At 49.7% G+C, this 27,018-nt stretch overlaps 12 protein-coding genes across 12 annotated transcripts; 5 read left to right on the forward strand and 7 right to left on the reverse strand.

Moving 5' to 3' along the window:
- Positions 1–277: 277 nt before the first annotated feature.
- ABOM_002341 (vacuolar protein sorting-associated protein 26) lies at positions 278–2,121 on the reverse strand (the record flags this gene model as incomplete). The annotated part of the gene is made up of 5 exons (XM_022529471.1): positions 278–486; positions 953–1,069; positions 1,183–1,207; positions 1,278–1,750; positions 1,902–2,121. 5 exons carry the CDS (start codon positions 2,119–2,121, stop codon positions 278–280), a joined length of 1,044 nt encoding a protein of 347 aa, XP_022392769.1.
- Positions 2,122–4,588: 2,467 nt separating this feature from the next.
- Positions 4,589–5,336, forward strand: ABOM_002342 (gluconokinase; the record flags this gene model as incomplete). Its single annotated transcript, XM_022529472.1, has 2 exons — positions 4,589–4,816; positions 4,884–5,336. The coding sequence occupies 2 exons, from the start codon at positions 4,589–4,591 to the stop codon at positions 5,334–5,336; spliced, it is 681 nt and encodes a 226-aa protein (XP_022392766.1).
- Positions 5,337–6,369: 1,033 nt separating this feature from the next.
- On the reverse strand, positions 6,370–9,018 carry ABOM_002343 (uncharacterized protein; the record flags this gene model as incomplete). Its single annotated transcript, XM_022529473.1, has 4 exons — positions 6,370–7,063; positions 7,112–8,048; positions 8,108–8,818; positions 8,883–9,018. The coding sequence occupies 4 exons, from the start codon at positions 9,016–9,018 to the stop codon at positions 6,370–6,372; spliced, it is 2,478 nt and encodes an 825-aa protein (XP_022392767.1).
- Positions 9,019–9,277: 259 nt separating this feature from the next.
- ABOM_002344 (FAD-binding oxidoreductase) lies at positions 9,278–10,892 on the reverse strand (the record flags this gene model as incomplete). The annotated part of the gene is made up of 3 exons (XM_022529474.1): positions 9,278–9,370; positions 9,444–9,619; positions 9,680–10,892. The coding sequence occupies 3 exons, from the start codon at positions 10,890–10,892 to the stop codon at positions 9,278–9,280; spliced, it is 1,482 nt and encodes a 493-aa protein (XP_022392764.1).
- A 1,297-nt stretch (positions 10,893–12,189) lies between these two features.
- Positions 12,190–13,404, forward strand: ABOM_002345 (lactate 2-monooxygenase; the record flags this gene model as incomplete). The annotated part of the gene is made up of 1 exon (XM_022529475.1): positions 12,190–13,404. One exon carries the CDS (start codon positions 12,190–12,192, stop codon positions 13,402–13,404), a length of 1,215 nt encoding a protein of 404 aa, XP_022392765.1.
- Positions 13,405–13,558: 154 nt separating this feature from the next.
- ABOM_002346 (oxidase ustYa family protein) lies at positions 13,559–14,602 on the reverse strand (the record flags this gene model as incomplete). The annotated part of the gene is made up of 3 exons (XM_022529476.1): positions 13,559–13,830; positions 13,892–14,098; positions 14,182–14,602. The coding sequence occupies 3 exons, from the start codon at positions 14,600–14,602 to the stop codon at positions 13,559–13,561; spliced, it is 900 nt and encodes a 299-aa protein (XP_022392762.1).
- An 843-nt stretch (positions 14,603–15,445) lies between these two features.
- ABOM_002347 (uncharacterized protein) lies at positions 15,446–15,697 on the forward strand (the record flags this gene model as incomplete). Its single annotated transcript, XM_022529477.1, has 1 exon — positions 15,446–15,697. One exon carries the CDS (start codon positions 15,446–15,448, stop codon positions 15,695–15,697), a length of 252 nt encoding a protein of 83 aa, XP_022392763.1.
- Positions 15,698–16,127: 430 nt separating this feature from the next.
- ABOM_002348 (uncharacterized protein) lies at positions 16,128–17,770 on the reverse strand (the record flags this gene model as incomplete). Its single annotated transcript, XM_022529478.1, has 3 exons — positions 16,128–17,340; positions 17,410–17,624; positions 17,681–17,770. 3 exons carry the CDS (start codon positions 17,768–17,770, stop codon positions 16,128–16,130), a joined length of 1,518 nt encoding a protein of 505 aa, XP_022392770.1.
- A 309-nt stretch (positions 17,771–18,079) lies between these two features.
- ABOM_002349 (S8 family peptidase) lies at positions 18,080–20,355 on the forward strand (the record flags this gene model as incomplete). The annotated part of the gene is made up of 2 exons (XM_022529479.1): positions 18,080–19,773; positions 19,845–20,355. 2 exons carry the CDS (start codon positions 18,080–18,082, stop codon positions 20,353–20,355), a joined length of 2,205 nt encoding a protein of 734 aa, XP_022392771.1.
- Positions 20,356–20,929: 574 nt separating this feature from the next.
- On the reverse strand, positions 20,930–21,392 carry ABOM_002350 (SET domain-containing protein; the record flags this gene model as incomplete). The annotated part of the gene is made up of 3 exons (XM_022529480.1): positions 20,930–21,044; positions 21,102–21,127; positions 21,189–21,392. The coding sequence occupies 3 exons, from the start codon at positions 21,390–21,392 to the stop codon at positions 20,930–20,932; spliced, it is 345 nt and encodes a 114-aa protein (XP_022392838.1).
- A 1,311-nt stretch (positions 21,393–22,703) lies between these two features.
- On the reverse strand, positions 22,704–24,312 carry ABOM_002351 (putative 2-oxo acid dehydrogenases acyltransferase; the record flags this gene model as incomplete). Its single annotated transcript, XM_022529481.1, has 4 exons — positions 22,704–23,777; positions 23,841–23,912; positions 23,964–24,067; positions 24,138–24,312. The coding sequence occupies 4 exons, from the start codon at positions 24,310–24,312 to the stop codon at positions 22,704–22,706; spliced, it is 1,425 nt and encodes a 474-aa protein (XP_022392837.1).
- Positions 24,313–25,429: 1,117 nt separating this feature from the next.
- ABOM_002352 (phosphatidylinositol-specific phospholipase C) lies at positions 25,430–26,859 on the forward strand (the record flags this gene model as incomplete). Its single annotated transcript, XM_022529482.1, has 2 exons — positions 25,430–26,411; positions 26,468–26,859. The coding sequence occupies 2 exons, from the start codon at positions 25,430–25,432 to the stop codon at positions 26,857–26,859; spliced, it is 1,374 nt and encodes a 457-aa protein (XP_022392840.1).
- Between the last annotated feature and the right edge of the window lie 159 nt (positions 26,860–27,018).

Raw genomic sequence — 27,018 nt, forward strand, 5'->3', positions numbered from 1 at the left:
TTGTCCTTTCACATCATACGTTACATCGTTGAATCGAAGCCCAGCTACTCGCTCAAGAACTTGGGCCAGTTGAAACCACAGAAGCGACATCCCTTACGCGAGTACTGCGATATGAAAATAGGAATTGAACGATAGGTCAAGACAGGCTGATAGGTGAACAGGGCCAGAGTACAGCATTAGACTGGGTATATGTAGAACACTAAGCAATTCGGCAGTCATGAAGACGGTGTCATCATCTTCAAATGAGACACAGCATAACTAGATCGGCTTCAGAACACTATGCCACAGGGGCAGTGACGGTCGGGTTAGGTAACGGCTCCCGTCCAGGGCCTGCGGTGGCGGATCCCGGCGGCAGCTGTTGCTGGTGCTGGTTCTGGAGTTGCTGCTGTTGGATCAATTGTTGCTGAGCGATCTGCGGCGTGGTAGCAATCTCGGGAGCCTGACGGTACAGGACGATTTCGGACTGCTTGAAGTACCGACGGGCATCTATTCGGAAGGCATGGGGGGTCAGTATGCTGGTGACTAGAAAATTTCGGTAATCCGGTGTTTCTTTCTGCAAAATCGGTGGAAACTGGGGGTGGGGCCGACCACGCGAGGAAATTTCCAGAGGCGGATTAGCGTGGGGGCGGCCAACCGGGGGGAAGGTCGGAAGAGAACCCCCTCAACTCAGCCGACCTCTTTGGCGAGTTCCCGGCCCGATTAACCGCTCTTGAATGGCCCGACGACTGGTCAATAACCGACCGGTTATTGACCCAGAGAGTGGGATGCCGTGGGATGTTGGGTCGAAAGAAAGCGGCAGCCTGAGGTTTTCAGGCCCCGCGTATCCACCCGCCCACGACAGAGACCAAGAAGATTGATCGGCACGTGAGGTGAAAAACGAATTCGTGTATTGGAAAGAAAACCAGGGTAAAATGCATGTAAATATGAAAAATACGGATACACGCGAACATACCTTCGTCGATAAGCACCAGGCTGAGATAATAGCGGGTTGAGTATTTCTTGTTCACGTCTCGGAAGGTTGGCGTCAAGTCAAACCCTCCGAGGAATAAACGAATGGGGATAGTCTCGCCTGGTTCTGATTAGTACAAGTGCTGTCACACCCGGTCCTCCGCGGGTTCTATGGCCATAGGCACAAGAAACTAGCAGATAACTCAGATTATGGTAGAAACTCTCGTAACTCACCTCGTGAGGGCGAACCATCCATGATCTATCGCAAAATCAATCAGTAAATGGCCTGTCGTGCAAATCGGGGTCGTGGAGAACAGCCGCAAGCTTACCTCAAACCGCACCAAAGTCTCACTTTCATTGTATTGATTCGGGGGAGATCCAGTCGTTTCACGTCGAATAATGGATAGCTCCATATGTTTGATCTTCAATCGCACCAGCAGGAAGTAGATGCGCCCCACAATGACGTCCTTGAGGTGATACTTGGACTTGGAATATTCGAACTCGATGTGCAAACAATCCTCGATACCAACATCCATCTTAATGGGACTGTTGGTCTCCGGGGGCATGCGATAGGAGTACACCCATAGGTCTTTCTCTCGGATTACGTCCGCCATCCGCCTCGAGACCGTTACCCGGACGAAGTACCGCAGCTTCACATTGATGCCATTGTATGACTCGTATTGCTTTTCGATGTTCTTGAAGTTGAAGGGGAACGTTTGCGGGTGTTGCAGCTCTCCGGGGGCGGCGAGCTCCTGCACTAAGGAGAGGAACTCGTAATGGTTACCGCGGTCATAGAACATCTCTGGGAGAAAGTTTTGTGTTAGCGTATGTTGAGCGTAGCATTGTTGACGGTATAATCACGATGGACGGTGACCATGATGATGATGATGATGATGATGATGCTGCGCGAGGATGCGCGGGAGGTAGATGATGACGAAACCAGAGTTCCATACCAATCGTGCCAATGAATTGCACCTTAATGCCCGTATGCTCTAATCGCTTTCCATCCTTGGGTCTCACAGTAACGGCACCCTTCACCGACTCTCCATCCATATACAGAGGGACTCTCTCGCGACGGCCCTTGTCGAGCTTGACATCCACCGTCTGACGCTCATCGCTATCCTCGAGGACGACGTCAATGTCGACGGGGGTGGAGAAGAAGAGGGAGGTCATCGTGGATCAAGGGGTCAGGACGACGGCTCAATGACCACTGCAGAGCTGACAGGACGACTAAGCTAGATTGGAGTTCGTGCAGTCGTTAAGGTCACCAGTTAGAATTGGATATCCCGAGTATGGCCAACCGCTTTCCAACGGTTCGGGGCGTGACTTGGCATCCTGACGGCTTATGTAATTCACCGCCTTCCCCAACTGGATGCTTATCTACTGATTGCAAGAGGGCTAGAGAAAGCCCTACATCATCACCAACATCCTATCCTGGATTCTCGATGATCACATTGCTCATTTAGAATACGACGCATGAGCCCTTTGTACTACTATATCGTTCGTGGCCAAAGCTCCTCTCGAGCTGTACTGCGTAGTTCTGCTGCCCGATGCCATGGCGGCGGTCACGCTGTCCATGTCGAGTGTACCAATGATGGTGTCCGCCCTCCCCCATATAAGATAGACATTATGATAAGATTGATAAATCACTGGAGGAAAATCTGATCAGCACGGGGAGCATTAATTATCACCTGACGGTCAGCCCCAGGCGATTACGAAAATGATCCGGTCAACCACAGCCTCATCGACAGGAGCCACGACGATTGAAGTATGTACATCCATCCTCGGTACTACTTCCTACAACTCTATGCCTTTGAGAAAGAGGGGTCAGGCGCATTAAATGTGGCATCCGTGCCCTGTCCTGTTCTTCCCCAGACTGGCTTTTGAGCTGCACTGTTGGGCACATACACATTGGAAACGCTCGGGTGATCATTGGCGGGACGGAGGAGCCGCCGCTGGAAACAGATTTCCGGCGTACATGAACCTGAACAACAAATAAGGTTGCACTGTCGGAATACGACCTACGTCTGAGAAGGTTTGACCTGCATTGCATGCCCACAGGCTTCCCCGGAATCCGCCCTGTCAGTCTGCTGCATAATTGTCACGTTCTGGGGGGACAAGTCGACGTATCTGCCAAATGGCGGTCTAAGCCTGTTCGTGTCACACGACAGGAGCGCTGTTCATGAAGATGGGAAAAGGGCGCGGAGAAATTTCCCAAGGATGTTTTGTCCTTTCTTCCCGTGTCAAATTGATCTATCGACCTGATACAAAAGTACTGGTCCATTAATTTCGCCGCTGCCTGGTACTCCGAGGTTGGTACCCCGTGTTTCCTGGTGGAAAGTTAAAACAAGGGGAGAGAATAGTTATACTCCGGGGGTGAATAGTCACTGGTAGAAGCTTTGATTGTCGCCGAGCTTGTCCTGACCGTCCAGAGTATCTTTCAGGTGCTTTTCCCCTGGATGGATTGTACCCATAGTTCCCAAGTAGGGTTCGGGCCTGACACTGTTCTTTTTATTTTTAATTTTTGTTCCATCCCCTGGAAACATCATCGAAAGACAACGGAAGGCGACCCATGCCCAAAATAGCATAGCGTGGGGGAACCAGTCCCCCCATCCATTGGGCCTGGTACGGTAACATTTCGCCGATACATTCGAACGTACGGTAATGCGTTCCGAAGCCCCCGGAGTTGGGGTGTGTAGTACATGACATCATTCTCCCAAGAACCGGCGGCATTTGAACCTCGTGGAGAATTGCCGCCATTCCCGACTGTACGACACACAAGTTGAGTTGGAGCTTTCGTATTCCTCTTTGTTGAAATTCAAAATCAAGCGGGGAAGTCGTCGGTAGATATCCTTTCATTCAGCATTCTAGACCCCAGGTCTGCCATCAAGGAAGAGTTGTCGTGACTTTTATCCGGAAAGATACCGAGTTGATACGGTATGTATGGTACGGCGAGTGGATAAATACTAAGGTACTAATCGTTGACACTATATCGGATCTCCCGCTAATGACCAGACCGCTGGACTCTTCTCCCAGTTTCAAATGATGGGGGTTCTGGTTGCTTCGTCCCTGCTGAATATTTCCTCCCCCCCACTCGAGGGTGTTTTTTTTTTTTTTTTTTTTACTAGAATTCCTATTGTCATTATTGTCATTACTGCGCATTACTGCCCTAGGTGTTATTTAATGATCCCATAATATAGCTAGTTTGATGAAGGTCTCCTTGCCCCATGTTTGTACGACCCAATACCAACCAGTTCCCAATATAAAATGAAAATACCGTCCCCCGGCCTTTGACCCACCGACCCAAATTTGATACTTACGTTTGAAGGAGATTTATGCCCTTTCAGTTCCTACTTTTCTGTGCTCTGTGATTCTCCTTTCCCTCCTTCACTTGCTAGTTTAATAGTCCTCCCATCCCTGGTTTCGGTTTCCATTCCTCTCGCCTTTCCCACCGCCCCTTCACTATAGCATCTCTCTCTCTCTCTCTCTCTCTCTCTCTCTGTCCGCCCATCCCTTACGTATACACCGCAAATCAACCCATTGGTCGAACCGTTCATACCTCTCCCACGAATTGCGCCCATCGCACAACGTCATCCACTCCCCTCCACCTTAAAAAAGAACAAACACAAACAAACTCACGATGCTCTCCGCCGGAGAAAGGCCCCAGCCGGCTCTCGGCAAGAATGCCGCTGCCGCTCGCACCAAATCGTCCCTGAGTCACTCGACTGCTCCGATGTGGACCGTGCAACCTAAGCCGGAACAGGTGCAACACATCTGGGTCGTCACGGGCCCTGCTGGCTGTGGAAAGAGCACGGTAGGACGAGGCCTGCAGGCCGCGCTGAACGCCCCATTCTTAGAAGGAGACGATGTAAGCCGACGAAAGACCTCCGCATGGTTGAAGTAGAATTCCCCCCAAACTAACGGGCTCCATTTAGTTCCACTCGCAAAAGAACAAGGAAAAGATGGGCAGCGGCATCCCCCTCACAGACGCAGACCGCTGGGACTGGCTCATCTCACTCCGCAACGCAGCCATCAAGGCGCTCTCGCCCTCGGAGGAAAACAACTTCCACCCCCCGTCCGGCGTGGTGGTTGCCTGCTCGGCCTTGAAGCAAAAGTACCGTGATGTCATGCGCGTGGCTGCGTACGGCTCCCCGTCCGTGCAGATCCACTTCGTCTACCTGAAGTTGGACGAGAAGGCCCTCCTGCAGCGCGTTGCCGCCCGCCAGGCCCACTACATGAAGAGCACCATGGTCCAGTCGCAACTGCAAGATCTCGAGGAGCCCCAGGGCGAATGGGATGCGCTGACCATTGATGCCCATGTGCCGCAGGAGCAGGTCATGCGCGAGGTCCTGGAAGCCGTGGGGAATAAGCTGGCTGAATATCAGTAGTCTTGCTTTTTCTCTCCGTTGCTTTTTGGAGTTCTCCGCTGTTCTTTGTGTGAGCGTTTCTTTTACTACTACTGCTGCTGCTGCTGCTGCTGCTGCTACTGCTCGTGGGGCTCTTTTGATTCTGCTTTCGAGAAGCTCTGGGTATGCATGGATGACCTCCCGGTCTGGGGTCTGTGGAGTTTATTATCTTGCCGTTGTTTCTACGTCTTGGATAAAATGGTTTTTTGGAAACGATGGATGGAGTTCTTGTTGGATTTGTTGGATTTGACTCTGGTCATGGTTTTATAAAGATTATACCTATTGTACATGTTAGATTTACGCTTGCTTTGTCGTCTGATTCTGGACACTGCCGCAACATTCATTTTCTGCGATCAGCTCATATGCATACATACATACACACATACATACGTTGTCCCATCGTTCTCTCTGCCACCGATCTACCAAGAACATGACGTTGGCTAAACACGATATGTGGGAACTCCCCAGTGACGTCATGTCCATCTTGACTGGGGCTAAATAATGACTGAATGAAACGGCGAACTAGTAGCTACTATGACAATATCTGGCTAGAACCAGCCCCACGGCCACTCATCCAGAAGGAGCCGAATAGTCCAACGTGATATCAGACGCATCATATGCCGACACCAACCGAGTACGAACCGGGTCCGAGGCCATTCGGAAGATCCTTGCTAGCCCTAACAGTTGTCCATTCCCGAAACAGTGCCGCTCACTGGTGGCCGGGATGCAATGCCAGAGTTTTCATATCAGATACGAGGTCATCTCTATCTACAGAGAAAAGAAATACGGTACCAAATACTGCACGAAGTATACTTACGCCAGTCGAGGGTCACTGTGTCCATAGGAACAAAGACGTCAAGGATAGTAGCTAGTTGGCATCACCAACATACAGGGAGAGATCTCAGGAAATAAAAGAGAAAAAAATAATCAAATTCAATTTGGTGCCTGCTACTACTACTACTAGTTTTGCCTATGCAGTAAGGAAGAAATATCATGCTCGATCACCGCCGGTTAGTTACTCGGTATCCTTGACTTCTCTTGTTCGACGAGTCATGGTGATGTGTTCCCCGGTAATTGGATCCCATTCTGTTTCTATATCCTTGTTGTTACAGAAGACCCGAAGCCATTCTTCAAACTTGACGAGGTCATTTGTATGCTTCAAATTGATCGGTTCGCTCCCAGGAATAAGCTGCACTAGACGATGCTTGGGCTCGGGGTCGGTACAAGATACAGCATACTGGATATTGGCGGGACTTGCATTGGGCGGGAGAACGGGTGCCTCTTCGCGGTGATAGACGTAGTAAAACAGTTTCACCCTCGTACCGAAGGCTATAACCGCAGGGCACCCTCGTTCAAGAAACACAGTGGGGTACTGTTCTTTGCGACTAAGCCGGTGCACTGCATATTCGATGGTCTTCATCCATTCCTCATGACTCTCATCTTGTGGGTGGCGCAGAAAGGCTTGCAGGCCATTACAGTCGTGGTGCGCCATGCGCAGCTCACGGTACCCTAGCGGCAGGAGGCATCGGTACCGGGCGCTAAGTATCTGCCCGGCTTTGGCCAACTCAGGGCATCTAGACTCTTGTTCGAGCGTCGTGCGGAGGTATTTGCCCCATGCGTTCTCGATAAAGCCGAGATACTGGTAGTCAGGTATTCTAAAAAGCGTTGGAACGACCCAAGTTCTTCCGAAATCGTGGCAGTACCACTCCCTGGAGTTGTCAGGAACCCTCACAGGTAGGATAAACAAGAAGACTTACGGAACAGGCATCTCGACTGATTTGGTACAGCGCGTGTCTGTCGGGGGTAAATTTTGGAACCGCAAGGTCGCTAAGCTTATGATATTCCTCCTCCTCGTACTTTCTTCTCCGATCACGATATACAATTCAAGCATGTTCTCCGGGGCATTCTCCGGGGCATTGCGACCGAAACTGAAATCCAATGCGTTGCTATGAGAGCGTTGCATTTCGGGATAGAACCTCTCCCCAGTATGGATATCTTCCATGATGAACCGACGGGAGGTCCCCATGCTTTGGGCATCAGTGCCAACCACATCGTAGCTATCAGTCAAACGGAACTTGCGATCACTCAACTGTCGGCAACTGGCAGACACATTGGCCAGGTTTTTGTACGTTTGGGTGTCCGTGAAATGCATGATGGAAGTCAGAATTTCATTGGGGACCTTGCGTGACGTCGCATCCGCCAAACGCAGTCGGGCGGCTCTATCCAGAAATTGTACCATCAATATGAAAGTAAGATTGACATTCGTCTTTTTACCTTTAATCATGGTCTTCACGTCATCATTGCCGTCACTCGCCTTGCTGCAACGAGAAGTGTCGTCCTCTATCTGTATCTTGTATTGTAATGTATGATTGGCATCGGTACCTGGCATAGGCGGCTGGGTGTCTTGCGTTATCCTTATACGGGGTCCTTTTAGATACCTAGAGCTCTGCTCATGGAAGCAGAACAGAGGCATCAAGTCTGACCTCTGAACACGCACTCTACCGTCCCCCTTCTGGACATGGACAAGGATAACGTCCGAGATAGAGAAGATCATCGCATAGAATTCATCCAAACCTTGATCAAGTCCGGCGTCTACTGCTTCGATGACCGCTGCCTTTTCAACATCGACCATGTCCAGCCTCGAAGCTAGGTGTACGAGGATATTGCTGAACCAATAGGTCCGGTTTTGAGGTGCTGATCCAGCTCAACGCCGGGGAGATGGCGCTCGTGGAGGAAACATGGAAGCAAGCGACCATCTGGAAGGATGTAGTAGCCCTCTGTCTCGTAGTTTTTATCGAGAGCTCGGACGGACTCGAAGGTCACTTCTCCAGCAGCAATTGACAGAAGCGCAAATGCTATTTCTCGGAACGAAAAACTCTCGGGTGTCCATTCCAAGATGAACGGGTCGAGGAGTTCCTTGAACGAGCTGTGAATACAAGAGAAGGTACTCAGCAGCAAGGCCGCGCGGGGGGGCAGCGTGCCGGATGAACCGAAGCAAACCTCCGACGGCATTAGTTCAATGGCTATGGCATCATATTTGGCCCTTGCTTCACTGTTAATACTCGGTTTCAAGGCAGCATCACCCAGAATATTTTGAGGGGTGTCCCCCCGCAACACCATACGGAAGCGGTTTTCGTCCCAATCAAGGTATTGATGCCAACGTCCACCACGTGGGATCTCAGATAGCTTGAAATACACCGAGTGGTCAACGCCCAGAAGCTCACGGTCAAGATCGAGTGTGTACATATAGTCGATGCAGCTTCGCCACAGATGGGGTAATAGAGTTTGCATTGGTGGCATATCAAGCCTGTCGTCAACGGCAAGAAAGCTCTTCATGTACCTCTGGGCAAGAGAGGATGTAGAGCCTCCATGCGAAGGAAAATCAGGGATGGTAAGCGGGAGATACTGTGCTTTGAGCTTCTGGACAAGTACGGCGAATACCTTTCGCATTGATTCGAGCCATTCTATAGAGAACTGGATCAGAAAACATGTATGCATAACGGTAACTCTTAGTCCAGTTCAGCTCACCGTGGTACTTTTCAACATTTGCAGGAATCTGTTGTTCGATAGCCTCCCCAAGGCCTTCAAGATAACTATCGTACATATTGTAGTAGACGAAGTATCTGCCGTGGCAACGGATGAATACAAGGCCTCTGGTTACCATTTTGGCCGACAGGAGACACCAAATGATAGTCTAGGATACCCAAGATATATGGCCACTGAGAGTCAAGGAAGAGTGAAGAAGAATTGCCAAGGAGATTGAAGGTGGAATGAAGGGTATTTAAAGCGGTAGAGGTAAAGAAAGAAAAATATGGTCAGGTGGCGTTAAAACGCGTCAAGGTCGACCAGGGAACAATCAGGCAGACAGCAGCCATTCACTGAAAAAACAGAGATACCAGTTATTTTGTTTCATTCACTGACGCTCACCACTCGGGGATTTCTCCCTGCTTGGGGACTTGAACTCTCACAACCTTATCACAATTGAGCAGGCAAAGAGGGTCAAGCGCTTGTTTGAACTGCGAAGATAGTCAATCTTGAGTAATAGGAAGGGAGGAATAATCTGAGAACAATGTGAGGGCTGTCACATACTCTGCGCATCGTATCGACGGTTGTTTTACCAAGCTCATGCTCCAGATAGTCCCTCTTCACCAGTCCTACTCCATGCTCCCCAGTGACAGTCCCTTCCATTTCCACGGCACGCTTAACCATGTTGTGGACAACACTCTCCGCTACCTTGCGTTGATCGTCATTGAAGAGAAGCATTGCTATTTCAAGGCGTGGTTAGTGAGTACTTCAAATGCCCTGGCATACGTGTGAGCGCCTACCATGGAAGTTCCCATCGCCTACATGGCCAACGATGCCTCCAAGTAAACCACTGGCAGAAATCTCCTCCCTAGTTTGCTCGATGATATCGGGTAGTCTGCTCATGGGCACAGCGACGTCGGTGGTCCAGACATGATCCGTTGGCTGCTGTTTCATCTGCAGAATACTCCACAGCGCTACCTTTCTTGCACTCCACAACTCATCAACCTCTTCCGAGTTGCGGGCGAATGTGAAAGTCTTCTTGTTAGCATTCTCAGCTAATTTCTGAACAATCGAAATCTTCTCCTTCACTTCGCCGGGCGCTCCAGAGAACTTGAAGAACAATGTTGGAGCCTCGTCCCACGAACGACTCGTTGTTTGGCTCGTGTTGATGCACTTCATCTGAACGTCATCCAGGAGCTCCACGGCGGCGATATTGACCCCCTGTTTGACCACTTCGGAAACACAGCTGGCTGCATCATGAACGGACGCGAAAGACGCAACTGCCACTGCCTCGTTCATCGGCTTGACGGCCAGCTTCAAGGTCGCCTCGGTGACTAGGCCAAGTGTACCCTCACTGCCGATGAACATCCTAGTCAGATCATAACCGGCGCTCGATTTCCGTGGCCTCTGCCTGGTCTTGATAATTGTCCCATCGGCCAGAACAACTGTCAGAGACAGCACCCAGTCACGCATGGTTCCATAGTGATATGCATTTGTTCCCGAACAGCCAGTACCGACCATACCACCGATCATTGCGCCGGGGCCAGGGTCTGGAGGGAAGAAGAGCCCATCCTTGGCGAGTTCTTCGTTCAATACTTCCCACTGCACTGCAGGTTGCACTACGACGTCCAGATCATCTTTGTGCACTTTTAGGATTTGGTCCATGCCTTGGAAGTCTATGCAGACTCCTCCTCTGGTCGGCGCAAAGTGCCCCTCAAGACTTGTCCCCCCTGCATATGCTGTCACTGGAAGTCTGCGTCGATGGCAGATCTCCATCACACGGGAGACCTCTTCCGTGGTCGAAGGGCAAACAACTACTGAGGAAACTTCGGTTTTACCGGGAGAATAAGAGGACCACTCAGAAGTGGAGTAGGGTGCCAGAGCTTCCTTGTCACTGATGACATTGTCCTTACCCAGGATACCAACGAACTCTGCCACTGCTCCTTGTATGTTGGAGGAAGAAGTGTCGTGACGTGGTGCCGGGAACTCATTGAGCAGCGTAGTAGATGACATTGCTGGTTCCGGGGTTTTTGCAATGCCTATGTAATAACCAGTAAGACCTGAGAGAAGGAGGGCTGAAGGAGATTTGCTTAGTTAGTCAAAAAGCCATCCTCCGTCATAACATACTAATGCTGAGCAACAGGTATACTGCACATACCAGATGACACAATGGCAATACCGATACCTGTAGTCCACTGCCTACGCTGTGGATGACTGGACGTCCCCTGTTTATGGTATTCTTTGGCTAATTAGCAGGGGTATACCCTTAGGGGTGAAAGAACAATGCTTACCAGATTCCTGCCTGCAATGAGAACCCACCGACATGAAAACCCTTGAAATCAAAGGCTTGCTTATCCTTTGCGAACGCGATCTCGACCAGGTAGGTCCGGGAGAGACGGCTTGCATTAGAGGGCGACCTGCCCTTGCACCGACCCTTAACATGTTTTGCGTTTGTTATTTTCTTGCTTCTGATGTGTAGCTGTAGCAGCAAAAATAGAGAGAATCCCTTATTCGCGCACTAGGTATTGCAATGCCGTTCCCTATCAAGTGTTGGTGACATTGGTGGATCTAGGTGCCACTTTGTCGGCTGAAGCGGATGGCCTTGATATAGTCGTCCTCGTCGGTCGAATGGATATTTTATCCAATAGCCATGGTGTTTACCGAACTAGACACGTTATACGACTCAAATCTCATGGACAGACAGTGAGTCTCTCGGGGTTGGACTGGTTCTCCCCGAGAGAAATAGTGCGAGAGCTCGTTGACGTCATGCCACAGAAGGGCAACTGAGCGCACACGCCAGTAGTACTCATTTTCATATCCAATTGGTCTTCCGTCCGAGATCGTACGATAATCAGGACATGGATCTCCATTTTTGTCCCTGATGCTATTGGTTAATGGGTAAGAGACAAGCTTCTTAGAACCCTGCATAACAGTAGTATAGGTAGTGGTTTCTATCGGCCGAAAAGAGATCTCGGTCGTCACGGCAGCTACGCTGAACCCTGAACCCACCCAGTGGGTCTTAATATGATGGGACTGTAGGTACGTCAATCGTACAGTGCTCGACCGGCCCGAGTCGATTGTTCTTTTGATCAATGAACAACCTCTGCTGAACATAGCCGGTTGACCGGGCCCATTGTCATGGGAGCCGGTCTTGTACCGAGACAAGCTCTACGTTACTCAACTATAAATGGGCGTGAGAGCATTCACTTCTAGTAGAGAGCTCTACAAGCACAGCCTCCTGTGAGTTTCATACATCAGGCCGGAATACGGAAAAAGCCAAAAGGAGAGACGTCAAACACACTTCGCAGCGATGTCCACAGCCCAGCACAATCCATTGCCGTACACCTACGAGACGAAAGTCTATACCGACGGGCTCAATGACAAGAAGCCCGCGATCACGTTTGATCCTCTCAGATGGGAGGCGCTGGCTAAAGAGCGCCTCTCGGCAGATAGCTTTGGCTACGTCTGGGGCTCCGCTGGAACGAGAGAAACGGATGATAACAACCGGAAGGCATTCAAGAAATGGGGCATCGTTCCCTCCCGTCTGGTTAAATCAGACTTTCCAAGTTTGAAAACGACGCTGTTTGGCGAGGAATACGAGTACCCGATCGCACTCGCGCCAGTGGGCGTGCAGCGGATTTTCCACCGTGATGGTGAGGTTGCTGTTGCTTCCACCGCACAGGATGAAGGGATAACGTACATCCTGAGTTCTGCATCTTCGACTAGTATTGAGGACGTCGCAGAGGCTAATGGGAACGGATCCCGCTGGTTTCAGTTATACTGGCCGTCAAATGAGCACAATGATATTACTGTAAGCTTGTTGAAGCGCGCCAAGGCTGCCAACTACAAGGTCTTGGTGGTAACCCTTGACACCTACATCCTTGGATGGCGCCCCTCGGACTTGGAGAATGGGTATAACCCATTCCTCCGGAAAGACAATATCGGAGTCGAGATTGGCTTTTCCGATCCGGTGTTTCGGAAGCAGTTCGCGGAAAAGCATGGCAAAAGCATCGAAGAAGACATGGCAACTGCAGCGGCTGAATGGGCTCATATGATATTCCCTGGATTAAGCCATGGGTGGGAAGACCTCCAGTTCCTACGCCAGCATTGGGATGGCCCGATCGTACTGAAGGGTATACAGACGGTCGAGGATGCAAAGCTCGCAGTCCAGTACGGCATGCAGGGAATAGTAGTATCCAACCATGGCGGACGCCAGCAGGATGGGGGAGTGGGATCTTTGGACATGCTTCCAGACATCGCCGACGCAGTGGGAAAGGATCTAGAAGTCATCTTCGATTCTGGCGTACGTTGCGGTGCTGATGTGGCTAAGGCTCTGGCGCTGGGGGCCAAGATGGTACTTCTCGGTCGACCCTATGTGTATGGACTTGCCATCGCAGGTAGGGAGGGTGTCCGCCATGTCCTCCAGAGTACATTAGGTGATCTACAGCTTACTCTTCATCTGTCGGGGATCAGATCGGTGCAGCCAGAGCACCTGAACCGATCGATACTACGACGGATGGAGTAGACAACCTAGACGTGCTACGGAAGAAATCTGAATTTATACTCTATAGGAATTGCAAGATAAATCGATGAAGAGGTAAGGAATAGGAATAGGGTGTATAGAACACGTTGACCAAATGGAAATAATTCTACTGTCTTTGCGCATGTTCGTACAAGTTTCAATCCACAACCTGTCCCCCATATTTATCATCATCGACTTGATTTACCTTCGCCCACGCATTGATAGCATCCATGTCACGACATTGGAGCTGACTATCCCACGTTACAAAGGATCCAGTGTCACGTTCCTCAGGCGTCCTGCGCAAATAATCCTCGGAATACTGTCGATTCCCAGCGGGATCAATATACGTGTAGTTCTTGTTCCACCAGTACACGACTGAGATATCACCGTGGCAGAGAATGGCTTGTCGAAGCACGTCAAAACAGTGATCTGGATGACCTGTCAGTACCACCACCACTGGGGAAGAAAATCAACCAAGACTGAGACTGACTGATGTGGTGCAGTAATTGATGTTGAGTCTGGTTGGGATAGTAGCGGTCGGGATAGAATGATTTTCGAATCCTATTCAGGCAGTGCATTTGATGATAAACACCCAACCCGTAAGCGCCATATCCTGGGTCGTTATAGAGCTCAACTGTCTCAGGCAGTCCGACTTCTCTCGCTTTCTCTTGCGGAAACTTGAACAGATGGTCATGCTCTTGGATTTGGAACAACCGTCAGCCTTCCCTTAAACTGCTTCGTGGTTCTCTGTGATCGACCGGCCACATTAGTTTTCCTCACCTCGTAACCATCCATTCCAAGCCTCGTCTACCTCATCTGATGGAGAAGACTGGAATAATCTATTTGGCCGGTAGCGTGTATTGATATACCGTTCAGCACCGTCCTCGCGCACAGGGGCTTTATCATAGATGTCAGCGCTTGACTGTGCCAAACTCTTGAAGTACTCACAGTATACAGGCACAGGTTTATCAGTTAGCCCTTTTGTTTGGTTTATCAGAAATATAGCAACGATCAGAAGAGCCACGCTGAATATCGTGTTGAAGAGCGACCATAGGTTAAGCCAGAACCGAGGCGTTCTCTTCCTGGAGCGAGAATCCAGGGGAAATTGAAAACGAGATCTCAGCGGCCTCTTTTCTTCTTCCTCACATATCTCTTCATCATGGCTTTCTGTCAGGCGAACGGGCACGTAACTGGAATCCATGATTGGAACTGGCAACGATGTGTGCTGACCAGGTGCAACAGCAGGATATGGTTTTCTTCACCAAGAAGAGGGTTACTTTGGGCTCACTACATCATTGACAGATCAGTGCAGCCTCTTTCCATCCAGGTAATAATGTGGTAGAATCGAGCATCTGGCTTCAGCTGGATGTACTAGCCAGCCCACGCAGGCCGCGTGTCTCTCACGCGAAGCCACTCTGACCGAGTAAAGGTGGTGTGGAGTACGTATGTATTTACATGAGGGTGACCGGTCATATTTTACACTCTGAGCAGTTCCCCTTCCAGGATTTGCAAGCTACCCCCTGCAGCAATCCTCCGATAGTTCGCAAGCAGTAGCCCTAGCTACGAACTACTATCGAGTGAAGTCATCAATGAAAGCATCTCAGCCCCTGCATCTTGCATAGAGAGCTAAGCTTCTTTTGTGTAGACTGTAGATTGCAGATCTCTGTTCAGCTCGCCAAAGCCTCGTATCACAGTGGATATACTGCAATCATGGAGGGACGCTTGTCCCAGAATGTACCTATAGAATACAGCCCGATGCCCGAATTAGCTCAAAAAGATGGTGTGATGATGCCTTCATACGAAGTACAGTTATACCCCTTACATATATTATTGATATGCTGAGTGGGAATTCTAACCATGGACTGAGATTTGCCATCAAGGCTCGTCAGAGAAGCGAATACATAAGTACCGCCGACTATTTTAAAAGCATCTTCTGGATCAAAGCACTGAATCAAAGCAAAATAAGGATTCCTACAATAAACTCGGAAAATATCATTCAAATTTCTCTTCTCCCTCTCACATTTGAACTATCCCACTACTCACGATGCGTTTCACTTGGGCCTGCTCCCTTGTGCTTGCCACCCTCACTACCCTCAGCGCTGCTGCTCCTGCGGACCCCATCGCTAGGGATGTAGTAGCTTCGGAGGGTGAACCTCTTTCCAAGCGTCCGAACTTCAAGATACTCTACGAAGGAGACGAGGACGAGCCGGGATCTAAGGCGCCTTTAAGCAAGCGTCCGAACTTCAAGATACTCTACAGAGGAGACGAGGACGAGCCGGCACCTAAGGCTGCTTAATGGTGATGTTTAAGGTAGGTTCCACCAGTGTCCTTATGTGACTCCTCCTGGATCTTTGCTAAGTGACAGTTTAGATCACCATGTTCATTGCAGGGGACACGGAATGCCACGGGGAGTACTCTGGGGAGAGGAGGGAGGTTGGTTGTTTGTGGTGATTCGCGTATGCCATTGGATTATCTTGTAAATGAACGCAGATTAGTTAGTTCAAAGCAATCATGTTGTTCGTCATACATTTGAGAAGACAATTTCAAATCCTTTTAGCCGGATGCTTGCTTCGAGTCTGGCTCGAGGATACATAGTGTCAAGAAACAAGCCACCAGAACCACCCCATTTCAATTTGCATAGGATGTCCTAGTTTCTGGTCCCTAAGAACAAATCTAAAATCATTCCCCACAAAAGACCTATCTCTATCTAATATACATCAAAAGTTCTACTTATACCCCTCCAGCCACTTTCTCAAAAGGCCAATGAACCGACCCTGCGCCATACGAGCCGACTCACTTGACGTCGTTCTAAAATCATAGCAATGCTCTGCATGATGAAGAATGTACTCAGTCGAGTCCATCCTACCCTCCTCACCATCTGCAGGTAGAGGGAGCCTCGTCAGCGAACGCCACGGATCATACTCCCCCTCCGTCCAGAACGTATTAGTAGGATGCAGTTTATTAGTAACGCCATTATTATGCCTGTCTGTTGCCGGCCGTCTGGGCAGGGCACCGTACTCAACAGCACCAGGGAATTGTCGATTACAGAGATTGCCACCGTCCTCTCCCTCTTGGGACAGTAGGTACTTAGATACAATCGCATGTGAGCCTAGGTTAGGACCAACGCTGGTTCCCCATTCTGTACAGGTCATCCATGTCCATGCAATTATCGCGGGGTCGGATGAGCGTGGCAGAGATAGGTCGCAGGTGCGATTAGCATTGTTATTCGTCTTGGTATCTCGACAATTGGTTTGGTAGCTTTTATTGATCATTTCTGTGAGTGGTGGCCAGGATGCGTACCGCTCTGTTAGAGCTCTTGCGCCATATATGGGGACTAGCCCTGTTGTTGGTGCTGGGAGGCCAGTATGCGGGTCCTGTTCTAGGTAGTCGCAGAATGCGGCAAGGGATGTGGGGCTGCTCTGCCGGCCCATGCCTTGGCCTTGGAATTGGTCGTAGATGGTTGCTAATGCAGTGGTCAAGTCTGCGTAGGTGTTGTGTTCTGCGCCAGGGCCGAGGAAAAGTTGTGCGATGGACGATGCGTTCTCTGGTGAGGATGATAGTTGATCGTCCACGTAGGCCATGATCGCGTGAAGATCTTTCGTGCAATTGCGATAACCATATCCAACCATCCCGCGATAGACCTGTTCAAAATATGATGTGTCATTGTTTTGCGCAAGGAGGGTTGCCGACGCTGCATAGGCTGCGTGGAATGTTCCCGGGTACTCATGACGAGACAAGGCCGCTCGTGCCCCCGAGTAGGAGCATCCTATCATCACCCATGATGTTGTCTCTGGCGTAAGGTCATATTCTATCTGTGGACGACGAAACGTCCTTGCGAAAACGGGAATATCCGCCAGAGCTTGTGATGTGGTCAAGTACTTGAAGTGCTCAAGAGGGGTGGTGAGATTGACTGGAAACGGTTGGGAGTCCCCGAAGTACCTACAGTGAAAGGTAAACTCCACCTTAGTATAATCTATACATGTACGAAAGGGGAACTTCTCTGCTTACCGGTGCTCCCATACGATTCCCATCCCATGAAACTCTCGAAGGAGGTTAACCAGGTAGGAGGACGATTGACCCAAGTACCGCTGAGCTGGATGCTCTGCATTGCTTTCACCCACATCGTGAATGAAAATTGGCCCTCCAGCACGATAGTGCTGATCATTCACCCAGTACCGATTGTGGTAGGTTCCCACTGAAACGTTCCAGTGGTCTATTGGGAGCTAGAAAGGGCGATCAGCAGCGGTGTATGAACTGTATCTTGTTCAGATAGTCCTACCGTGGCATATTCAGCCACCACATTGGAGCTGATCGCACAGCATAAAGTGGCAGCGCAAAGCTGCAGGGTCAAGAGACGTAGACCAGACATTGCTCATTATTCCGAGAAAAAAGCGGCCAGACAATGTGATGAATAAATATATAGGCGATTGTTGGTTTCCAAAAATGTGACACGGTACATATCTAAATATATCAATATAGATATATCTCAATGGCGCTCAGACTATTGATTTCAACTGGCCCCGAAAGAAGTTAGGGCATGCAGTATCACAAACCAACTAATTTGTTCCTGCAGTTCAGCAGCTCCATCTCAGTCGGATTGCAGCTCTGGATTTTCAAATCACTTCGTATCAATTCTCTTCTTTGGCGACCTGCACCATGGTTCCAATTCATCTTCATCATGCGCAATTTTCCAGAGTTGATAGTCTTCGGATTTACCATCCTCAACGCCGTCAATGCCCGTTTACAGTCTCGTTCCTACAAGACTCATGATTATTTTGCCCTGCACCTGCGCGGCCAAACCTCTCCGGCAGAGATCGCCCTCAAATGGGGGATCCAATATACAGGGCCGATCGGCGAGCTCTCGGGACACCATGTCTTTTCCGTTCCCAAAGATAAGCACACTGGCCTTGAGGATACACTGTTGATATCTCATGAAGACATCCAATGGGTAACAAAACTGAGAACCGGCACAAGTCTTCAAAAAAGAATACCATCGCAACCTCTGGCTCAGCCGTCTGAAGCCTACCTCCTGGGTCAACCTGACCCAGAGGCTGTCCAAGCCCAGGAGCAAGTTGCGTCGGTATTGGGGATCTCCGATCCGACCTTCCGGTATCAGTGGCATCTACTGAATACAGTGCAACTAGGGAACGATCTGAATGTGACCGGGGTCTGGTTGGAGGGGGTGACCGGCGAAGGAATCACCACAGCCATCATTGATGACGGCTTGGATGTAGACGCCTTGGATCTGCGACCAAACTATTACGCAAACGGGTCTTATGATTTCAACGATGATGTGCCTGAACCTAGACCTCGTCTTCGCGATGACCATCACGGCACCCTCTGTGCGGCGGAAATTGCAGCTGCCAAGAATGACATTTGCGGTGTCGGAGTCGCATACAACAGCCGAGTTTCAGGGATTCGGATGCTCTCTAAAGATGTAGATGACGTGGATCAAGCGACGGCTATGAACTATGACTACCAAAACAATGATATCTACTCTTGTTCCTGGGGTCCTGAAGATGATGGCCGTACGATGAAGGCCCCGGGAGTTCTGGTCCAACGAGCTATCGTAAATGGGGTGCAAAACGGACGAGGCGGAAAAGGCTCGATCTTTGTATTCTCGGCAGGAAACGGGGGCAGCCAAGATGATAATTGTAACTTCGATGGCTATACGAACAGCATCTATAGTATCACGGTGGGCGCGATCGATCGGATGGGGACACACCCGCGGTATTCGGAGTCGTGTTCTGCTCAACTGGTGGTTGCATATAGCAGCGGCTCGGGAGATGGGATCTATACGACTGATAATGGAGATCGATGTACTGCTCTCCACAGCGGTACTTCAGCAGCTGGGCCACTGGCGGCAGGAGCCATCGCCTTAGCTCTTAGTGTACGGCCGGATCTCACCTGGCGAGACGTTCAGCATCTGATGGTTGAAACGGCGGTTCCGGTTCATGAATCTGATGGGACTTGGCAGGTTGGTGCTGGTGCTGGCGACAAGATGTTCAGCCATGATTGGGGGTATGGGAAGGTAGATGCTTATGCTCTGGTTCAAAAAGCTTATAACTGGACCCTTGTAAAGCCCCAGGCTTGGTTCCATTCCCCATGGCAGCAGGTAGATGTGGATATCCCGGAGGGTCATGAAGGATTGGCCAGCTACTATTCAATCACATCGGACATGATTCACAAGGCGAATATAGCTCGACTGGAGCATGTTACCGTTACCATGAATGTTAAACATACCCGAAGAGGTGATCTGAGCGTAGAACTCATCAGCCCCAAAGGCATCGTGAGCCATCTCAGCACCCCAAGAATGCCTGATGGGCACAGGGCTGGGTATGTCGATTGGGAATTCATGTCTGTGGCGCATTGGTAGGTCTTTTCTTTTTCTCCTTTTGTCTTTTCCCTCCCATCGTCTTTCCTTTCTTTCTGACCATCAATAGGGGTGAGGGAGGAATTGGCACATGGAAGATCCTCGTCAAGGATACAAATGTGAACGGCCACAAAGGCATCTTTATAAATTGGCGCCTTAATCTCTGGGGTGAAACCGCCGATGGCTCAAACCAGCCACTCCATCCTTTACCAGGAGAGTCCGAAGTGTATGACACAGAAGCAGCTACCATGACAGCAGCTAAACACACGCTCGAAGCTGCAGCCGACACATCTTCGGTTTCACCACCGTCCATGACCGGTACATTTGACGCGGAGACGACAGCAACTGTAGTATCTCCAGCCATCTCCACATCGCTGGGTTCACGGCAAAGAGACCTGCTTATTTACGTGGGGATATTGGCGTTGATTGCTTTTTCTTCTCTTGCTGGTTTACTTGTTTGCAATTACTCCCTATGGAAGAGGGCGTGTAGTCTCAAGGGGAAAGGAAGAAGTGATGATTTTGGAAGCGATATTCGTTCTGTAGAAAATGATATGTATCCTTTAGCTGATAGGCAGGAGTAGGTCCAAGATAGATTCGATATTGTCTCTTTCTGCACTCTGCCAACATAACGAGATATCTTCGAGAACGGCAGAATGTTTCTCGTCATCAGTCTTTTTAGCCCGATCTCTGGTTCCACGTCCAATGCTCCTGCGGATCGACTATTAATTGCAGAACATCTCTCATCCGAGCTCCCATATCCCTCCATGCCAACAGCCCATACCCCATAGCGTTGTTCGCCATCCGCAAAGTGTTATACCGGTCTCTGATAGCGCTGTATGCGTGAGAAGCTAATCGATATCCGTCCGCAATATGACAGAAAAGGCCTTCTTTCTGATACAACTCGACCAAGGCTTCCGCCATCTCCGGTGTGGCGCGACTTCGATCTGACCAGTCCTTCAATTCCTTTGTATATTGATGAATTAATCGGATCGCTTCATCGGACTTCTCCCGATCTTGTGGTGGAAGCATGCATGTGGAGCAAGAGCAATTGAAACCCCAGGATTGAATTTTTTGTTGGCGCGTCTCGTAGGTTGCTGTGGGGTCGATGTCTGTCCATATTGTTAAACATAAGGAAACGATCCTTCTTGAAACTGATCAAGTATTCGAGGAACTCAACATACAGGAAATTGTAAGTTCCTGGCCTGGGTGAATATCTTGGACGGTGTAGACGCTGTGCGTCAAGGTCTTAGGGTTGAAATTGTAGAGGCAGCTAGTGTTGTCTGTCAGTTCCGATTTTACTTCATAATCCCCTTTAAAGCTATCTCACTTTGGCCGGCACGCATGATTCAATCTCTATCGTAGGTGGTTAATCAGCACTCAATCGAAACAACATCACGCTAAGGGGACCACTCACCGACGTCTGCGTAAAAAGCGCATGATGATCCAATGCCTTCTCCAACGTGACCGTGAAAGAATTCGTATCCAATCTATCATCAATTGGATCGCCTCCCCAATGCCCCATCAATCCCAAGATCTCTGCTTTTGTTCCCGGTGGAAGAGCATCCACGGCTTCTCTCTGCATCTCCAGCCTCTTTTCCTCAGGGACATCTTCTCGCATGTCCAAATGTACTATAAGCGGCGGCGGCTCCGAGATAATCAACTCGCCCTTTCGCAGAAAACGCTTTGCAACCAACCCGAGTCCTTTTCCAGTAACCTCACGCTCTTCGAAGGCATTGGCTGAGACGTTGGTCTCGAACTCTCGTCGGTAGCTTTTTTTTAATCCTTGGATAACTGCTTTGTTGGTCACTTCTGCGGTCGTTACGAAAGAGACTCCACGTCCGCCCAGAACTGCGCATCAGTGTATACGCAGTACCTGTCTGCACAGGTGAATGTTATGATGTCCGGTTCATTTCGTAAGGTTGGTGGGGGTCCCGTGTCTTCTGCGGGACAGTATGCCAGCTCTATCTGGAAGAGATGGTCGGGACAGCGGCCATTTTGCGGTGCTTTGGGAATTTGTTGTTGAAAAGCTGCACGAGTCCACGTAGGGAAAATTGATAAAGTGGTGAGTGCTGAGTGTAAGATTTTCATGCTGATCAAATAAGACAGCTTCGTGCTTTAAAATCGATATCCTGATATATTTGATGATTAGGAGTAGAAAAGACTCGAGTAGAAGAGAAGTGGGAAAGGATTTTCTTTTTTTTTTTTAAAAAAAAAAAGACGTTTTCGAGAGAAGTATTGTCCTAAGACAATTTGATCCATCGACGTGCTAACTGCTTAGTTCATACATTCAGCTATACGCAGTAGAACTATCGCAACTGTGGATCTTACACATCATAATTGACCCATCATAGTGGCTAACTAGTTCGATCGGTTCCAGTTCTTAATCAGAATAGGAGGGAAGAACTACTAGTAGTTAGTAGTAGTAGCGCTAAGGCCCCGCAGTTTTACTCTGGATTTCAATGCATTTTAAAGAGTAAGACCATGTAAATATCATGCGAGCAGCCTATAGCGAGGATCAGACATCACGCATGTAAAACGTGCCCGCATGGTTGAGAAGCGGGAAAGGAATTAAACCCATACCCTCCATGTAAGCTACCTAAGACCCCTTGACGTGGGCTGGAAGATGTGATTCTTAAGATGCTGCTAATAATTATTCGATATAGCCGGGATGAGGACAGCCCGCACGATGTAGAAGGATGAAAGGGAAGAAGAGAAGGGGAAAGCGTTGTCTTTATATCCGTGAGCGACGAGGGGTAATGGCTTCCATTTACGCCAGGATTGCAAGAGAACTTAGGATCAGAGTCGACTCATGTCTAACGGTGATAATGAGGGCATCAATTACACCCTTCGACAAGGTATGGCAAGTGGTGCGTAAACCCTAGTGGATTTGACGACGGTCTGAATGAGAACTTCTATCTATATACAAGAACTACCGTAGCTTTAAAAGCATCAACTCCGGGGATTCAATACATTCCCGGACCTTATTGGCCATCCGAGCCATAGTCGCGCCATCCACAACACGGTGATCCGCGCTCCAACTGAAATTTACCAATTCGCCCTTGGTAACCTGGCCCGCTTCATCGAAGATTGGTACCGTCTTAGATTTTCCGACACCCAGGATAGCCACTTCGTTGGACACAATCACTGGTGCGACGTAGGTACCCCCGATATTGCCTATGTTGGAGACGGTGATGGTTCCGCCACTCAGGTCTGCTGGAGTGAGCTTCCCTTCTTTACCTAAAGCGCTCAGGCGGGAGATTTCTGCTGCAACGTCTTCAATGGACCGGCTGGCAACATCTTTAACATTTGGCACGATCAAGCCTTGTGGTGTGTCCATTGCAACACCAATATTGTGCCTGGGCCGCATGATGAGTTGGGGCTTGTTGGGATTGCTTGTGTCAACCTTGGCGTTCAAGATTGGATATTCATTTAGAGCTAGAGAGACGGCTTTGATGACGAAGGAGAGGAAGGTAATTCTCCTGGGGTCCTTCGGATCATTGGCCAGTTTCTTTCTCAGAGCAGTGATATTGTTGATGTTTAGCTCATCTGCAAATAGGAAGTGGGGGATGTTGAGTGACCGTGTCATGGTCTTAAACATTTGTGACTGGATTGGTGTTAGGTTGACCGCCGTGTCTGTCTGCGGTGACGCAGGGGTTGTAGGGATTGTAGGTTGCGGCGTAGGTGCAGAGTCCCGCGCTGCTACAAACCGAAGGACATCCTCTTTGAGGACGCGTCCGTCCTTCCCCGTCCCTGGAACATCTAGTATATTCACGTTATGTGCCTTGAGCATCCCACGGACGGCCGGGGTGGCAAGAGTAGCATATCGTGAACTATTTTTCGGGGCTTCTGGCTTTTGGGTAGCAGCAGCCACTTCTACTACTAAAGGCTGTTTTGTCTCAGCTGGTGCAGGAGCAGAGCTGGGTTGCGCCGGTGCCGGTGCTGGCTCAGATGGTGGGTTATCATCTGGATATTTTCCATCCTCAACCTCTATATCGCACAGAGCCTATAATGGAATTCTCTCAGCAACCATGTTCTCAAAATATGGATGTAGTGCGGTTCTACGTACCCTTCCCGTGGGGACAGTGTCATCTGCTTGGAAGTGAAGCTTCTTAACAATGCCTTCGTACCTCGAGGTAATCTGATACTGTTAGATCTCTGTGTATTGGTCATTGGTGCGAAAACAACTAACATCATCCACTGCTTTATCCGATTGATATTGACAGAGAGGTTTCCACTCCTCTATATGGGCGCCTTCTTCGACGTACCATTGGATAATTTGAACCTCCGTGATACCTGCGGAGTGCAAGGTAAGTAAGTATATGGTGAATGCGTATAACACAAGATGCAGAGTGATTTGACATACCTTCGCCAACATCCTTCAAGATCTGAGACTTGACCCCCCACAGAGCCGGACCAGCATGGAACGTGCGACGGGGAAAGGATATTGTTGACGGGAAGCGAGTTGTCGGCAGGACTCTGCGAGATTGGCAAGAACGGAGAGCCCCAGAAAGGCCTCCATTGCAGCGTAGAATGCTCATTGTCGAGCCGAAGTCAACCCAAGGTTATGGAGGAGGAGAGAATGCTTTTCGAGAGGGGAGAGCGCAGCATTTCATTGTGGAATGATGGTGGTAGTGCATTATTATTGCTCTCCTTCCTCCGCATTCTGAACCCCGAGCGCCGACGGTAGCCGACCCCAGCGTCATCCCACGTGACCGTCTCTCCGCATTTTACGAAGGGGCATTTCGGTCCATCTTTGCTTCCGCGGTGTGTTGCGGAGACATAAACCACGGACCGGACTTTTTGTTGATAAGACTGGGGCCGAGATATGCGATCACCCCGAAAATTTTAGCTAAGAAGGGTCCAATTGGTTCCTCTCTCGACTACGTTTCCCCTTAGACAGCCATTCTTACTCCAATTGACAGGAGAGATGCTCTTGAGCGGTCACACAGTATCAGAGAACAGCCATACTCAAAATATGGTAAAGCTTGAAGGACGCGAAACGGATCTCAGACGGGAGGAGGGGTAGGTGACCAAAAAAGAACAAGGAAAAGAAAATTGGGGGAAGAAATTCTAGATTCTCGGGCAATGAAAGTAACATTGCCAGTCTCAGCCTTACTACACCAGTGAAAAAAGTGAGAGTGGGGGGGGATGATGGATTCATAGAAGAGATCGAGTCGACGCCCGGACGGGGTCTCAAACAATGGACCCAGTCTCCTACGCCAATAATTGACAGTAAAGCGTGACTGCCTGAGGAACTTGGCAATAAGATACAGAACCCTGTACTGCCAGTGGTATGTCGCCCATACTTTGAGTTAGTACTCTTGAGTACTCTTGTTTGCTCATGTGGAAACGGGGGTTGGTACCACCGGCGCGGAAGATCCCAAGAAAAGCCATAAATCGCCGATCACGATTGGTGCGTATCGCATCGTGGCTAATTTAGTGCCGTCGCTATTCTCCAGCGCTACCATACAACCCGATCCTTCCAGGCCAATAATGAGCACCAATTTAACCTTGCAGCCTGGTACTTGGTTCGTCCAGCAGCGTCAGCGAACTCTCCAGTCTTATTTACCTCTCGAGTCTCTCCGGTACCTTAATCCCTTTTAGAAACTTATGGGTTGCTATCCGGGACCGTGGCCTAAGCGATCACCTACCACAATGGTGGCCGAATACTTGACCCTTCGCAATCTCACCTCCACGCCAATTACTCTGAAGCGCATTGAGCGCTTTCATCCGCATCATGATCATAATATCCAACATTTAGCTAGAAACTTCACCCGAGTCTTCACCAATGTAACCCGCACCAGAGCGCCGGTCGCCGCGATCACAGATGACAACGAACCCTTTGTTCATGAGGATTTGGATATTCGTGTCGAACCTTTCCAGACAATTCACACCGAGCTTCGTACATTTATCGACTCGGATAAAGAGCGCGTGCGCTGGTCCTTCGAAGTGGAAGGAGAGAGACATCAAGTCCAGACTCCCGTGCCCACGTCGGAGTCCGCCACAGTGAAGGCATTGTGCGACGAGCCTCGATTCAAACTCACTGGTATTTATGTGACACCCGAGTCCCATCTATCAATCTACTCCTCCGCCAACCTGAATGCGTGGATGGGCGAGCTGAAGGACGACACCTTGCTCTCCTCTCTCTCGATCCCAGGCACCCACAACTCCCCCACCTGCCATGTTGCGCCGCCATCCGTTCGCTGCCAAGCAGTCAGCCCGCGAGAACAGCTCGAAAACGGCGTGCGATTCTTTGACATCCGTGTCCAACCCCAATATCCAGAAGATGCTGAAAAGGATGAGCTAGTTTTGGTGCACAGCGTCTTCCCCGTCTCTTTAACGGGAAACAAATACTTCCGTGACTTGATGCGTGAAGTAAACGAATTCCTCAACCAGAATCCGTCGGAGACCCTAATCATCTCCCTCAAACGAGAGGGGCCTGGCGAGCACACTGATCAGCAGCTCAGCCGAATTCTGAGCGAGCACTACGCACACCCAGACAGTCGGTGGTATACCAAACCCAAGATCCCCACTCTCGGTGAAGTGCGCGGTAAGGTCGTTCTTATCCGTCGGTTCGACATCTTGGATCATCTCAAGGAAATACACGGAGGCGCAGGCTGGGGAATCTGTGCCTCGGGTTGGGCCGACAACTGCTCTAACGCGACTTGCCCCAGTGGACAAATATGCATTCAGGATTCTACGAAGTCCTAGAGACCGAGAATATTGGAGAAAAGATTCAGTACGTGCAAGAGCATTGTTTCCGAGCCGCTGAGACCTGTTACCCGTTCGGCGTGCTTCCGGACCCCGAAGCAACCAAGGCGCATCCATTCTATATTAACTTCCTGAGTGCAAGCAATTTCTGGAAACTTGGTACTTGGCCAGAGAAGATTGCAGGTAAGCTGAACCCGGCGGTAGTTGATTATCTCTGCCGAAAGCACGGTGAAAAGGATGAATGTGACTGGTCCACTGGTATCCTTGTCACGGATTGGGTTGGCTTGGATGGTGACTGGGATCTTGTGCGATGCATCGTGGGCATGAATGCTCGGCTGAAACTGAGGCAAGACAGACATGAAGAGGGCAACTAGATGGCACGGTGTATTGGCTTAATATTGTTTTGCTGGTACTAGTTGCCCTCCATAAAACTCACAATGATATCCGCAATTGCACCATTCGGTTTTGACGAATTAGTTGAGAGAATATATCTCTGTAATTTCTCCGCCAATCTTGGCTCATTCATACATGTC

The sequence above is a fragment of the Aspergillus bombycis genome (assembly GCF_001792695.1).
Source record: "Aspergillus bombycis strain NRRL26010 chromosome Unknown contig00011, whole genome shotgun sequence".
Taxonomy (NCBI): Eukaryota; Fungi; Ascomycota; class Eurotiomycetes; order Eurotiales; family Aspergillaceae; genus Aspergillus; species Aspergillus bombycis.